General features: G+C 43.7%; 1 protein-coding gene across 1 annotated transcript; it reads left to right on the top strand.

Moving 5' to 3' along the window:
- The first annotated feature begins 8,218 nt into the window (after nucleotides 1-8,218).
- Nucleotides 8,219-14,910, top strand: cdc25b (cell division cycle 25B). The gene is made up of 15 exons (XM_083684049.1): nucleotides 8,219-8,740; nucleotides 9,000-9,082; nucleotides 9,392-9,443; nucleotides 10,765-10,806; nucleotides 10,918-10,951; nucleotides 11,081-11,209; nucleotides 11,340-11,459; nucleotides 11,594-11,731; nucleotides 11,895-11,972; nucleotides 12,097-12,285; nucleotides 12,450-12,554; nucleotides 12,659-12,721; nucleotides 12,882-12,980; nucleotides 13,189-13,434; nucleotides 13,716-14,910. Exons 1-15 carry the CDS (start codon nucleotides 8,523-8,525, stop codon nucleotides 13,854-13,856), a joined length of 1,737 nt encoding a protein of 578 aa, XP_083540175.1. The 5' UTR covers nucleotides 8,219-8,522; the 3' UTR covers nucleotides 13,857-14,910.

Below are 14,910 nucleotides of genomic sequence, written 5' to 3'. Positions count from 1 at the left end.
ACATTGAATGATGTTTCCCGCTTGAGTGGACAAGGAGTCCCTTTGAGCCACTCAGAATACAAGGAGCCCATCAGGAGATCTAAGGGGCTGTCTCCATGGAGAAACACCAAACAAAGACAGACATTCTGACTTTTTGGGCCTTGACAGAGAGTGACTGCACAGGGAATGAGAGGGAGTGGTGACTTCTGGGCAGTCATCAGTGCAGACAACCCCTCGTAACAGTGACCATTAAGACCTCATTTCCCTGACTCTTTTAAGTTATGCACAGACAGAGACAATGACTAATTTGTGGTTTAGGAGGAAGACTGTGGACACTTGTGTCACATCAAACAGGACCACACATACTGAGCTGCCTAATGCGTTCCTTTAGACCTCTAGTGACATCTAGGGGCCATAGTAGAAGATGGTGAAAGTGAGACCCAAGACATACCGGTGATGTCTGATGACTGCTGGTCTCCTCCATCGTGAATGACAGTATAGGTGCATCTCAATTTTCATCAGTCTAAAGAGGTTTCCAGTTATTAATAGCATTATTGCTTTTACCTCAGCTGTGTTTTCAGATTATAACAGATGTAGTAGATGAGGAGCAGACACATTAGATGCCAGTTATCAGATGTTAAAAATACAATACAATGTATTTAAAACTAAACTAAAATGTTGAGTAAATGTACAATAGTCTGTTTTAATAGAGTTGTTCATAAATTTAGCATATTGTGGGCGGCCCATATATCAACCCCCTAGTGAAAGTAACACATTTGTACAGTTTAACTTTTCTACAGTTTACTCAGTGCAATCTGTGATTTACTTTTCAATAAATGACTTAGCCAGTTAACTTAAATACGCCATCCTTCAGCTGTTTCCCAAAAAAAAGAGTAGTGGGGTGATCGTTTTGTTGTGATTTGAATCCTAGATTTCCCTTTTAAGTGAATTTTTCAACAATCAATATTACAGTCAAACCGGCCCACTGCTCACTGGTTCTCACTATCTCAATAATCTTATGCCACTCCTCAGCCTTACAACGCCTCCCTGTGGAGAACATGATGAAGTGCATCATCTGTGACTAAAAGCGTAACAATACTGGCAGCAGGTTGGAAAACGCGGGTTGACATTTGTAGGCCTAGCCTTGATGGCATCAGTGCGGCATGATTGTATTTACAACCATCCAGGTTTGTAATATAGGAAGAGCCGACTATAGAAAAATCAATTAAGTAAGTAATGAATTATTATAAGTAAGTAATTCAACGTGTTTTTTTGTTGTTTTTTTACATTTCACATGTAAACCATATTGCCACATGTCATAAAATATTGTCACATGTTGTCACAGGTTATTCACATGTGAAATTCATGTATTTTTTCAACCTCAACCAAGAACTTGTTTTTGAATCTCTGATTTAGACCTGAAAAAAAAAACAGGTGTGTGACCTAGACAGTCAGTGCGCCAAACTAATGAGTCGACTAATTGAGCCATTAGGTGTGATGCAACGAATACCGCAGGTTCTGTTCTCGAGGAGTGGTGATGTAGCTAATTGAGTAGTCTCGCGTTGCCATGCCCTCCAAATCGCGGTGTCCTCACGCATCAAAGCCTGGTCTCAAAGAGGTTACTAATTCACTAAGAACTCCCAGTCACTGATCGGCAGTTATTTATAACGCTGTTGAATATTCCCCCTCATACATAGCGTAGGTGTACTACACAATCCATAACTTTTTGGCTTAAAGCAGTAATGATGCTGCCATGTGATCAATTAGGAAGGAAGGGTCAATCTCAAATGTCTTTCCTACCTAGAACGTGGTGAATTGTATGGGTTATCCAGTGTTTAATACATATGCAGAGGTAAACTGACTGGAGTGTATTAACAGGGGCATTGCAGTGACTCTGCAGATGAACTGTTAACCAACAGCATTGCCACGCTCTCCCCGTAGTCTCACTCAGACTATCGAGAGATGAGATTCTGGGTTCCGAGATTACCCTCACCATGATTTATGTAAAAGAATGTCTACAGAATATGCAACACATCAAATGGCCAGCAGGCGGTGCTCTATGATAGATTTCTCTTCCTTTCCCACCACTAGCCACAGGTTGTAATCGCTTTAGATATGCACTACAACGCTATTATAGGTCTACATTGTTCCCGATCAGAAAATAAATAAAACACACTCAACTTCTGTGTAATAATGTATGTCTGAACCCCTTTCTCGAGTCATTATTGACTTTACTTTTTTAAATTCAATGTTCTCTCAGTTTAGGGTATTTTATTCCTATGAGCGAAATGAACAAAGTAACATTTTAATTGGGATTACTTTTCTGACTTTTCTGTGTGAATGATTAAGCCAGACTCATTATAGTAAAGCTTGTCATATATTTATGTTAAATGTTAAATTTTTCCTTTTAAGCAAACAAGGTGAGGGACAGATCATCTGCTGTTCCATGAGGTTATGATACACCCACTAGCTGCTGCCCTTGAGTTCACCTGGTGAAAACGGATTGAATGACTAAGTTCAGTTAGACTTATTAATATTTAACAATATTTAGTGTCTTTTTAAATTAGGTCCTGAGTAGACAGATGGACTGTCTAACTGCCAGCTGTCTTTGCTCATGTCATGTTTGAGTACACACGCGCGCGCGCATACACACACACAGACACGCACACACACACACACACACACACACACACACACACACACACACACACACACACACACACACACTCTAACTTGTGTGTACATGCACGCAGACAGACAGACAGACAGACAGACAGACAGACAGACGAAGTGCCTTCGTTCACAAGGTACAGGGAGATTCCTAGAATATTGAAGACTACGGCAGGGGGCATCTGTTGCCTGGGCCAATCTCGGGTCCTTCTTCCCGTTCAGTGGTCGGTGGGCTCTTGCGGTATGCGGGGCCTCTGCTGTAGACCCTCCCAGTACGGCCCAGTACCATGCAGGCTGGGATGGTCACGGTGCTGGCTCTGGGCGTCTCGGGCTCTTGCTGCTGCCCCCTCTACTCCCCTGATGTCCCTCTGGCGGGCCGGCCCAGTGGACGTGGTGTAACTGGGCGCTGGCCTTGTCCTTGTCCCAGTAATGCTCAATGTATGAGGTAATACTGTACACTCTTCAACTTACACTTAATACTTCACTTATTGCTGTCTTCTCTTGTTGTGTTGTTAAACAAGGATAAGCTCATCTCATGGTATACATTTGAACATCGTAACATATGAGACATTTGTCCACCATTTAGATGAGACCTACCGAGAGATCCCAATGACCCTAGTAAGAGAGAGTTAGTCAGGACACGCGTGTTACATCTATGGATGATAACCTAGAATTATCACCTTTCTGAAAGCATAATCTTACCAGCCTCCCCTGCTGTATGATAGGCCTACAGTACATGTCAGTATAGTGACTAAAGTTAAGCCCTGTCTACGGTTAAAATCTGTCTTGCCAGAGCCATTCACGGAACCATGTATAGGGAATCAACAGACATCACCTGTGCATTAAGCAGATTCACATACAGTACTAACGTTATTCAGTGGTGAACTCTCTTTTGTCATACTCTTGTCAATAAGTCATATGGGCAATCTGATGGTAAAACATATTTTACTTGTTTTTTTAAAGTGTACAGTAGCATTTCTTCAAATGGGTTTTTGAATTTTACTCAATTAGCAGGTTGGGTTGAATGACAAGAGGAACAAACTGTAATATTTTTCAGTTAGTAACAAAATGTCATAGGTTTTTGGCATCATAGTAACATAACCGTTTTAATTAGCCAGTAGAGTCAATATTCAAAATTCTCCATCTGTCTGATAATCTATTTGCTGCAGAATCTGTGTGTGTGTGTGTGTGTGTGTGTGTGTGTGTGTGTGTGTGTGTGTGTGTGTGTGTGTGTGTGTGTGTGTGTATGTGTGTGTGTGTGTGTGTGTGTGTGTGTGTGTGTGTATGTCTCTCTCTCTCTCTGCAGCGTCTTTGTCAGGACCTGTTGGCTTTGCTCGGCTCTCCCTTTAAACCTCCTTCTTCCTTTATCCCCCCCCCCCCCCCCCCAATCCCTCCTCGTCCTTTGTCTCTCTTTCCCTCCAGAATTCTTGGCCAGAGGCACGAGCATTCTCTCTGTGTTGTCCATCTGCCAAGCTACCCTCCGGGAGCAGATGTTTGGTCCTTCCTTGTCGGAGGGGGTCAGGGGGGCCTCATCTTGTCGGGGGTTGACCTGCTCCTTTTGCCCTCCTTGGAGAGCTGGATTGGCCTGAGTAAAGACTGGACAGATGAACAATAGGGAGGATGAACTGCCGTGGTAGTGCTGATGGAGGATGCAGTGGTGGGATATTTGGTTCAAAGTGCACATCTCAGCATTGTGATTTGACATTTGCATTTGACATTTGCATTTCACTGCTCTTCTTTTCTATTCAGCGAAAATGTGAGGATGAAATTTGATGCACAGGAAAGATGAAAAATACATTGAATCTCAGGCATTGCTCTGTATATTTCTTTCCAAAGCAATTCCAAAGCAATATTTGTTATAAAGACCAAAACCATTCTGTGATTTGATTTGACCATTTGAAAGAGTAAACACTATTATGTGGGTTTGGTTGAATTTATAGCACTAACAATACATTTTTTTCCCAACTGATATTTTCCCCTATAAGAACTCCTATAAGAACCTTCCCCTATAGAACCTATAAGTGAAATTTATAACAAGTGCAAACATTTTTCAATTGTTATTGTTTTATTGTTTTATTTTGTACATTTGTTTTTGCTATTTTGTTAATATTTTGCTATTTTGTTAATATTTTTGCTTATATATTGTTTTTTATGTCCCATGCACCAACCTCACTAAGTCAATTTCCTGTATGTGCAAATATACTTGGCCAGATAAAAGAATTCTGATTCTGATTCTGATTCTGATTCTGATTCTGATTCTGATTCTGATGAAGCTATAAACACTGCAGCACATTATGATTTTTATTCATATCCACAGTTCCAAACACAAAACAAACAAAGTGCATTTGAATATTCTATTGTTGAACAGCAATGTAAAGGCTAGGCTACTATACAATGTGAGGCTGGACAGCACCGCAAACTAGAATCTCAACATATTTTACAATCCAGAAAAAAAAAACAAGCAAACATTTTCTTTCATAATGTCCTTAGAAGTCACATTAGACCATGACCCGGAAGAGGAACCCATACTTAGTGACCGGGGAATCAAGTTCTGGGGAATTTTTCAGGTGTGGCCTATAATAATGAGTCTGAAGAGAAGTATACAAAAGCAGGCTCATGTTTATTAACTGTCTCCTCACTCCATGAGGTGAGGTGACCTGGACCCTTGCCCACTAGTGTAAATTGTGGTGTTAATGACCTGTTTTGAACTGGTGTTAATGGTAATGCTGTAATAATACACTTCCAGAGAAGACCAATGCAAATGTCAATGTAAATGTCCATTCAACAACCAGTCGTTCATTTTACACAAACCTTTCAATGTGCGGTGGGATCTGAGCTGAGCTGTGATGTATCTTAGGTGTGGTGAGGTGGGTTGTTGCGGTGGTGGTGGGGATGTTTTGTGTCCTGTCTGTGAGTACACCGCATGAGTACTTAATGAGCACCTGATACTGTTCTCTTTCCATAAAAACATTCAACCAGACCTCCCCTTTCCAACTGAACACCTGCCTCCCTCACTCTCAGGTTGTTGAATGGGTCATTTGTGGGAAGAATGACTGATGAGCAGCCCAATTACAGGTCAGTGTACAATGAGTATCATGTAGTGATCCCTCTACCAGATGTACAAGTTGGAGCGAGTTACCCCCCTGCCTTCTCCCGGTCAGTGAGGTGTGGGAAAGGATGTAGGCTCTGTGTGTGTGTGTGTGTGTGTGTGTGTGTGTGTGTGTGTGTGTGTGTGTGTGTGTGGTGACAGCAGTGTTGGTGGGGGGCAGGTTTGGTGGGAACAGGAGGCGTTGGTAGGCATATTCGGATTGAATCACTTCACCAGCTTCTTCCCTTTTGTTCCTCTTCCTTTCAGAGGTGGGGTGGGGGACATGATGTTCACAGCCCTCTACTTGTACTTCTGCAGGGAAGTTCATTAAACCTCATCAACACTTGTGATGTCAATTCACACTGATACTTTTTAAACAAAGACTAAATCAATGAACAACTGCTGTACATTTTGAATCTCAAAGCAACTGCCCTTTGTGACCCAATGCTTCTGAGCCTGCATCTAAACCATACAGAGCCTGCACATAGTCTGTTTGACACATTATGACATAAGGTGAGTAATGTTCTCTTTCTACCGATCGTTGACAACAAAGGCAGAAATGTCATCCTTTACGTGAATTATTTTTTAAATGCCCAGTGCTTCAGTTAGTAAAATGTGAATATCTCAACAGTATATCCACTTTGTGGGGGTTTGCTCCTTTTAGCTTTTTTATCTTCAATGTAAATTACAGGGTTGACCTACATTTCGAAAAACTGAGCTGATAGTACTATTTAGAAGAGGATGCACCTAACAATAGCCTAAGGTCAAACACAGGCCTTCAGCAGGACCCCAAATGGAGGCATTGTGTAACTTGCCATTGGTTTAACTATCTGGTCTGCAATTGTCTGGTTTTTTTGGTTGAACAGCTTCCAAGAAGGTCCTGTCAAGCAAGTTAGATGGCAGGTTGTTGGTCAGTTTGTTCGGTCATTCGTGAGAGCATTTGCCTTGACTTCTCAAACATGAATGATGTTCTACACTTCACATGAGATATTGGTACTATGGTTATCTAAATTTCTTTTCCAATACATTCTTAGCTGTTGTCTAGTCTTAACTTGTTTATTGCAGTATTTTGATCTGAATTAATGTCTTATATACAATGATTGTCAAAAACCTTATAGAGTCTGTCTAGCCCACAATATAACCATGCCGCACGTTGCTCTATTTTTACTTCAAAATACCCAGCTGGAGTCACTGAGGAGCCATCTTGTTATTGTTTGATTTCCCTCCTAAACAGGTTAAAGAAGAAACATTGTAGTCAGATGAGAATATCACATGGGCTTTTTGTCATCTTATTTTGTCATATGATCATTGTTAGGGTTAGGGTTAGATCCAAATCAAATTATCTGCTGCATTTCAGCTGGGTATGTGAAGTAATTGGACAGACAGGACAACTATGCAGCCAGAGACAACATTCATTTCATCCCGCTATACAGTGGCAAAAGCTTGACCTTTTGTTCCTCAGACACTTTTAAAAGGAATGGGGGTAACTGACGGGCTAGGTTGCCATGACGTACATAGACAACAGGGTTGCAATGTGTTCGACCAGGGGTGGCAGGATGGGTGGTTTCTGGTTAAAGTGTGAGTGGTATATCTTTACAGTGTGATTATAAGCTTCTCACATAGAGAAGAGTTTCTCTCCCTGGCCACCACTCTTGGTTGCACTAATCTCTCTAGCAAGACTCACTCTCACACCAACTGACCTTTAGGCCTACAATATGAAAGTAATACATTCACACTCTCACAAAATATTGATATAGTTTGGCATTTACTATCATTAGAACTGATTGCAGCTAGACAAGCCACACGCATGGTAGAGCAAATATGCAAAATAGATGGGTGAACAAGTCTATTTATGAGCACACCCTATTACAAAAGTGGGCTGAATTGATATTTTAGTATGAATGGAATTGCAGCTAGCTGGGCGGCTAGAGGACGTCCCATTATATTCAGGCCTAATTCTTGATTCAAAATCACACTCTTACATATTTGCATTAGTCTGTAGTGATTCACTGCAAAGTTGGTTCAAATTCCAATGGAGTTATGATGACAAATGGGAAAATGTACGAGATATTATAATGTAGGGTGGCTATTAAAATATTTGTCTTGTGTCTCTTTGTAGCCTTGGAGTGTGATGATTGGTTGTGGGTGTTCATCAGCTGACTGCTTGAAATGTTCCGCGGGAAAAGTTCGCTTTACTTTCTGAAACCTCCCCTCAAATTATAGATCAGGTATTTCATTGGTTTACGTTGCTCTACGGTGGCGTCGATTGGCTCGCAGACAAGTATGTCACTAACTTTTCATCCCTCCCCACCTTGCCGTGAAGACAAAGAGCAAAAGGGGAAACAACTCCGATTGGACGTGCGGGATGTAACGACGCCTCTCATTCGCCAAGAGGATTGCCGCTCGTGAGCTTCTATTTTGAACATAAATACAGGCAGCTGCATCTTTCCTCAGAAACAGAGGAGGGCTGTCAGAGGGAGAACGCTGTACGAAGCTCTCTGACAGTGGAGAGAAGATGTGCAGTTAATTAATCTAATTTTTGTGTTTAGTGTTGTTTATTCAGGAGGGGTCTCTAAGCAACCGTCATGCATGTTTCGGCTTCGTCACTCTTCATATAGATAACATTAAATGGCTTCATAATTTAATTTTGGGCTAGCTAGCTTGCTACGTTCTTCGGTCTGTCTACGTTCAAGGATATTGGGCCCTGCGAACCGACATCCAAATTCGATTCTCGGAACCACGTTTCATGCTAGTTAGATCTATTGGATTTTTTTAGCCACTAATAATGGAATTCGATCAAATTACCAGTCATCTCAGTCCTGTCCACACTCGCTTGATCGCCAGGCCTGATGGAATCCCCAGGCTTTCCTCACTGTCACGGCCCGAACTGGGCTCCAATAGCTCGCCTTGCATCAAGAATCTTTTCAGCCCCGGACCCACAACTGTGCTGTCCCCGGTGACCAATCTGGCCCTAAACTTGAACAATCTGGCTGTACTTGGAGGGTAAGTGTCTCATGTAATGTGTATTGCTGTCTATCTATAGGTGTTGCTTTCATTCATAGTCTTGCCTTTCACAATGTGGCTAACTTGGCTAGCTACACATTTGGCTAAGTTGTTGCTAGCTAACTTTCAACGCTTGGCATCTCATACTAGTCATACGGCTAACTTCGCTCATGATTTAGCTAGGTTCATAAAACCAATCCTCAGGAGCTAAACAAGTTAGTTGTTTTTGATGTCTAATTGTGTACTCCTCTCGTTGCAGCCAATGTGATACCCCAAAAAGGAAAAAGCATGTGCCCCTACTGAAGATTCCCTCATTTGCTTCAGATACCTCATCTGATGCTGGTAAGCTCTACTACATATACATCGTTATCTATGAGATGGAGTCACTAAAGGTTGTTCACACTCTTATTGCCTACATTTAAACCTATGTAATCTGTGCCATGTGCCATATAGACATGTGTCTAAAAACACACAATGGCTATATTGTTAGCCCCCCCCCCGTTTAAAATAAAATAAACTTGTCCTCTGATTTTACATAATGCAATTGCATAATGTTTAACCAATGAATTGTTCATACTTTGTATTTTGACTTGTATCACATCCATTCACAGGTGAAATTATAGAAATTGTAACCTCTCTTTTCCCCCCCAGGCCTTTGTATGGATTCCCCTAGCCCCATGGACCCCATCGATATAGAGGAGACGTAAGTAGCACAGTCCTCTTCTTGTCTGTCCCAATCAATCTTTTTGTCATAGGGTTGGCCTATAGCTTGGTGCCTCATTCATTTTCATTAAGGGGATTAGCAGAGGAGATGATCAAGCTTATAGGAACTTTCCTCCTCTTGTCATAAGTCCATTTGGGTCACGTCTGTGGAGCAGACCGGAGACTTTAAAATGGAGCAGCTTCAGTTTGTTTATCTAGATTTAATCAGTGATTTAATTAATTCCATCACTCCTCTTGCCTTGAAGCAGGTGTTCAGATATACAGTGTCTGTGAAAGAGAAGGAAATGCATTTGACCTCTTTACCTCTCCCAGCTAGCTGCTAGTCATTTATAGGTAGACTCTACCTCACTGTTGACATTTCATTCAGCATTCTCAAATCTGACAACCGCTGGATTCAACGTTGGGCTTTGTATGAGTGCAGCGTATCTTTGCATGTTAATTCAGTCATGTCAGAGGCTTCATCAACAAGCAGTTTGTTTCATTTTCTATGCTTGTCTAATCTTGGGTGATCTCGACACACTTTATGGCTCACTGGGCGAATATTCAGACATCTGCCAACGTCTCTGAGGGGCTTTGCTATAGCGTTTGCTCTGAGGCCTTATTCATCTCCCTTACAGCTGTTTAATTGCTTTTTGGTGGGAGGGTGGGGATTACCTAGTGCAGCAATAGGCTAGGGTTTTAATGATAGCCCCCCCTCCTCTGGTTTCTGGCACGCTCTCATACCCTGGCATTTGAATATATGAATGGCGGGGGGGGGGGCTGGGTGGCTGGCTTGCTGCCTGCCTGCCTGCCTGCATCTTTCCATCGGAGCTATTGAATGGGGGCACCCCTTACTCTTTACTAGAGCAAACCCCCACCCCCCCACCCCATTGAATAAGACACACTCCTTATCCCCCCCTCTGTTTTTTCTCTCCACTCCGCAAACAAAGGGCTCTTGCAGAAGGGGTTGGCGTTGTTCGTTCCTACAGCAGGCATATGGTAGATTAGCAGTGCCCCCCCCCCCCACCCCCCATTGAACTCTACCACCTCTCTTAGCATACAGGTGGACATTGCAGCAGAGACCACCTCTTGCCCCAATCCATTCTCTCTCCCTCACACACACATACGCGTATAACCGTCCTTTTTGCTCTCTCAATAGACCCAGGTTATTTGTCAGAGTACTTATGCTTTTGCAGCACATCCTCTCCCTGCATCGCCTCCTGGCTCTCCCACGCCCCCTTTGAGGTTTTTCAGTGAGTGGTTATCTTAACCATTTGCAGTCAATGTTCCTAAATGTTTGTTCCTTTTCTGTTTTCTTGCAGGTTTGAAAAGGCCATTCTGGAGGCTGGAAGGGTTGTCAATGAGTAAGTAGCCATACCAGATTTTGTTACATTAAAAATGATGCGGTTATAGTTTCCTTTTTTCTATGTTAATGAGCCATGTGCTTACTCGATTTTTCCTCTTCCCACTTATAGGAAAATGCCAATTCGAAGAATCCACTCGCTACCAGTAAGTTGATTTTATATCCCTTGACTGCATTTTCAATTCTGTATATTTTGGTGGGTGTAATTTACCCGCCCCTCTTTGTTTTTGGAGTCTGTGCGTTCACTTGACTCACCTGTCCTCTGTGTTTTTCAGCTCCAGCTCCTGGGCTTCAGTCCGGCTCTGAAGGGGAAAGAACCAGAGCCTCACCGCTTCGGAGCTTTCGGACGGCGGGGTTCCCAGGAAGCTGCCTCTGGACACGGCAACAAGGAGAATGTGCTAGAGGTCAGTTCTGTCTGTAGCCTCAGCATGTGCTAGGGCCGTGCATGCTGCAGCCCCACGGTTCGTTTTATACAAGAGCTTTATATTGGGATGTTTGAGGCAAGTAAGTGACCTGTTTTTGTTCCACCCTCAGGAGGGCTTTGAATTTAAGAAGCCCACCAAGCCGGTGTCACGGAGTCGCCTACGCTCCTTCCACAGTGGAGAGGCCAAGGAGGCCTTTGCCCGCCGCCCCAACTCCGCTCCAGCTCTCATGGTACATCCTCTTAACATTCTCACTCTGATGCCCAGAGCTGTGGCATGATCACCACAACAACAGTGGTCGGGGGTCGTCATGACGTTGGAACAGTATTTTGAGGTAATCTTCTGCTCACCGTCTCTCTTGTCTAGCTGTCTCCGACCCCTTCCCAACGGCTCAACTCATTGGACGACAGCAGCCCCTTGTTCCTGAGACGCTCCTCCCTCACCTGCTCCCCGAACGACGATGATGACGACGGGTTCCTGGACGTCCTGGATGACAGTGAAGAGGTGAGTCCCAGGGAATCGATGGGGGGTGGGGGGGGGGGGTTCACTGAGACTCAGTGAAAAGCTCTACACATATGCACCCCATTATTAGTATTCCCCCTTTTAATATACACAAAGATGACCTACTGTGCCTCTCTGACCAGCCATTTCCTCTTTCCCCCCACAGAATGACTCTCACATGCCCATGGGAATGGCCAGTCTGCTCACTGCCCCACTAGTGGCTGAGAACACGTCAGAAGACTCGGTATGCTGCCGTTTTTCTTTGGAACATCACGTGTGTTTTGTCAGGCATGCAATTGAGCGCATGGCGTTTTATCAGTTCACGTTTTGTTTTTATGGTTTCATTGAATTGTCCGTCTCTTTCTCAGCCTGTGATTCGCTGTCGGCCCCGGGGGCTGTTCCTCTCGCCCCCCATGGCCAGTCCCGTGGGCCGTGCCCAGCTGAAACGCCCCGAGTGCCCCAGGGATGGGAACACGCCCGTTAGGGTGAAGAGGCGACGCAGCCTGGCCGGAACACACGTCACCACCATGGAGCAAGAGGACCACTCCCCCCGAATGGTCAGTACCTGGCTGCTACCTACTCCAGCTCAGCCCCATTCACAAGACTAATGCCCCCCCCCTCCCCCCACATCCCATCATCTACAGTCAGTGTTGCACCACCTTCACCTACCACTCCCCATGAACACCTGTAATGAGAATCCTACGTGCCCCTCCCCTTGCAGGGTTGTTTTCCAGTCCAGAGGTCCAAGTCCTTATGTCAAACAACAGAGATTGAGATGCTGCTGGATGGCGATCACGCCAAGGAGCTAATAGGAGATTTCACCAAGGTAAGCTCAGCGAATGAGTCATGTTGCTCTATTGTGTCCAATTAGATGGGATTCTCTGATGCCCTTGATTTTCTAATTCTTGTTTCTCTCGTTCCGTTCTTCAGCCTTTCGTTCTGCCTATTGTGGAGGGGAAACATCAGGACCTCAAATACATCACTCCAGAGATGGTGAGGAACTCTTCTACATGCTGCAGTGTAGTCTAAACTCACAGCCTCCGTCATATCTTCATCCATTTCTTTTCAGTTTATTTTTGCCTAATAGACGCCCCATAGCCAACCTACAGGGCCACTGCGTGTCCTAGGAGTAACATGTTTGATTGGTCCTCAGATGGTGCTGGCTCTCAATGGCCAGTTCAATCACCTTGTGGAGAAGATCATTGTCCTCGACTGTCGCTACCCCTACGAATTTGAGGGGGGACACATCAAGGTGAGTGCTTATTGTGATGCATTTCAGACAATAGTAGATGATCGCTGAGCTCCCAGACACTCTAGATGGGATGCTTGAGTTAGTATTGACTGCTGTATATGAATTGCTGACTCATTCCTAAGCAAGGCGTGAGTTTTGATGCCGCTCTGCTGTTGCTGGATGTGAATTAACCTATGAATGACATCTCTCTCTGTCTGTCTGCCCTCAGGGTGCTCTGAACCTGCATCAAGAGGACCAGGTGGAGGAGTATCTCCTGAAGACGCCCATCATCCCCGTCTCTTCAGACAAACGGGTTCTAATAGTGTTCCACTGTGAGTTCTCCTCGGAACGTGGTCCACGCATGTGCCGCTTCGTCCGAGAGCGCGACCGCTCCATGAACGAGTACCCTAACCTGCACTACCCTGAGCTCTACATCCTCAAGGGTGGATACAAGGAATTCTTCCCCCACTTCCAGGTACGGACCTCTCAAATTAAGATGTTTTTTTTTTTTGTCTGATTGCCTAGAACTGAATGTCATAATTATTTTTATTTTTTTAAGTTAAATCATCATAGACAGCTAAAAGTCTTGATTTACTCATACATAATGATCAGCATTAATAGAGACATCAACATGACATTTGACCAAATTCAAATGTATACATTCTCTCTGATGTGTCTACATAGTGGAACACCTCATCAGTGTTCTGTGTGAATCCACAAGTGTTAGGTTGTGACTTGTTTCTGTCGTCTGTGCAGGCACAGTGCGAGCCTCAGGCATACCGGCCCATGCACCACGAGGACTTCAAGGAGGACCTTAGGAAGTTTCGTCTGAGGAGTCGTACTTGGGCAGGGGAGCGCAGCAAAAGGGACCTCTACAGCCGCCTCAAGAACCTATGAACCTCCCCCACCACCACTAAAACACCCTGCCTCTCCCACACTGCCCCCCACCCCCAAAAAGACTAGTACAGCTGCCTCAGGACATGAGGAGGCCTCTCCCACCACTACTACACCCTTTCACTCTCCAGGGGAAAAGTCTTTGGGTGCTCTGATAATCCATTCTGCCCAGCCTTCTCTTCTGAAAGTCTCAACTGATCCCAAAACCCTTCCACTGCCATATTCAGCCAGCCCAAATTATTGTAAAGTTTTATATATTTATGCAAATGTATAAGAGAGAGGGGGAAGGCAATAGTGGTCTGTCAAGGAGAACATTTACCTGTAACTGAGATGCTCTCTGCAGTGATGTGATTGTTTTAACCACTTGGACTTACAAGCTGTGTTCAATGTCTTGTTTGCCTATGCAACACAAGTCACTGCCGTATTCAAACAGGACATCCCCTGACCTATACTGCCAATGCCAAGTCTAATGTTCTCATTGATCATACTTTCAACAAAAGTCTCCTCACTGGACAGATTTGCTCATTATTAATTCAGTTTTGTGTTCCACCCTATTGTTAGCACTTAATTTAAATCCTTGTAGATGGTGATGAGGTGCATATTTGTTGTTTTTGCAGATTTTTTTTATGGAGTATTCCGTGTGTGTGTGTGCATCCATCTTGTTTTTAAACCCCAAGTTGAGATTTGTTGAAAGCCTCTCCCTACCACCTCCTAAAATTGTGTTTTATTGTACAATTTGATGTTTTTGTGACCGTATTGGATTTGTACAGGTATTTTATTATTTTTGTTTTCAATATTTAAATACTCTGCATTTCCTGCCCCTCTTGACCAAAAAAGAACTAGACAAACTTCCCGTAAACTTTTCAGTGAGATTTTCAAATGCTGCAGGTCAGCATGTTAGAGGTTGTACCCCAGAATCCCCTGTTTTTTTTGCTTTGTTTTGTTTTGCAGAAAATAATTTCTCCTCTGCAGAAATGACGTGTGTGTGTGTGTGTGGTGGATTTAATTTTTGTACTTGCTTGAAGAGGAGTTGCTGAAATAAAAATCTCATATTTAA

This window comes from Argentina silus (assembly GCF_951799395.1).
Source record: "Argentina silus genome assembly, chromosome: 13".
Lineage (NCBI taxonomy): Eukaryota > Metazoa > Chordata > Actinopteri > Argentiniformes > Argentinidae > Argentina > Argentina silus.
Note: the sequence above shows the minus strand (reverse complement) of the source record. Positions and strands in the feature narration are given on the sequence as shown.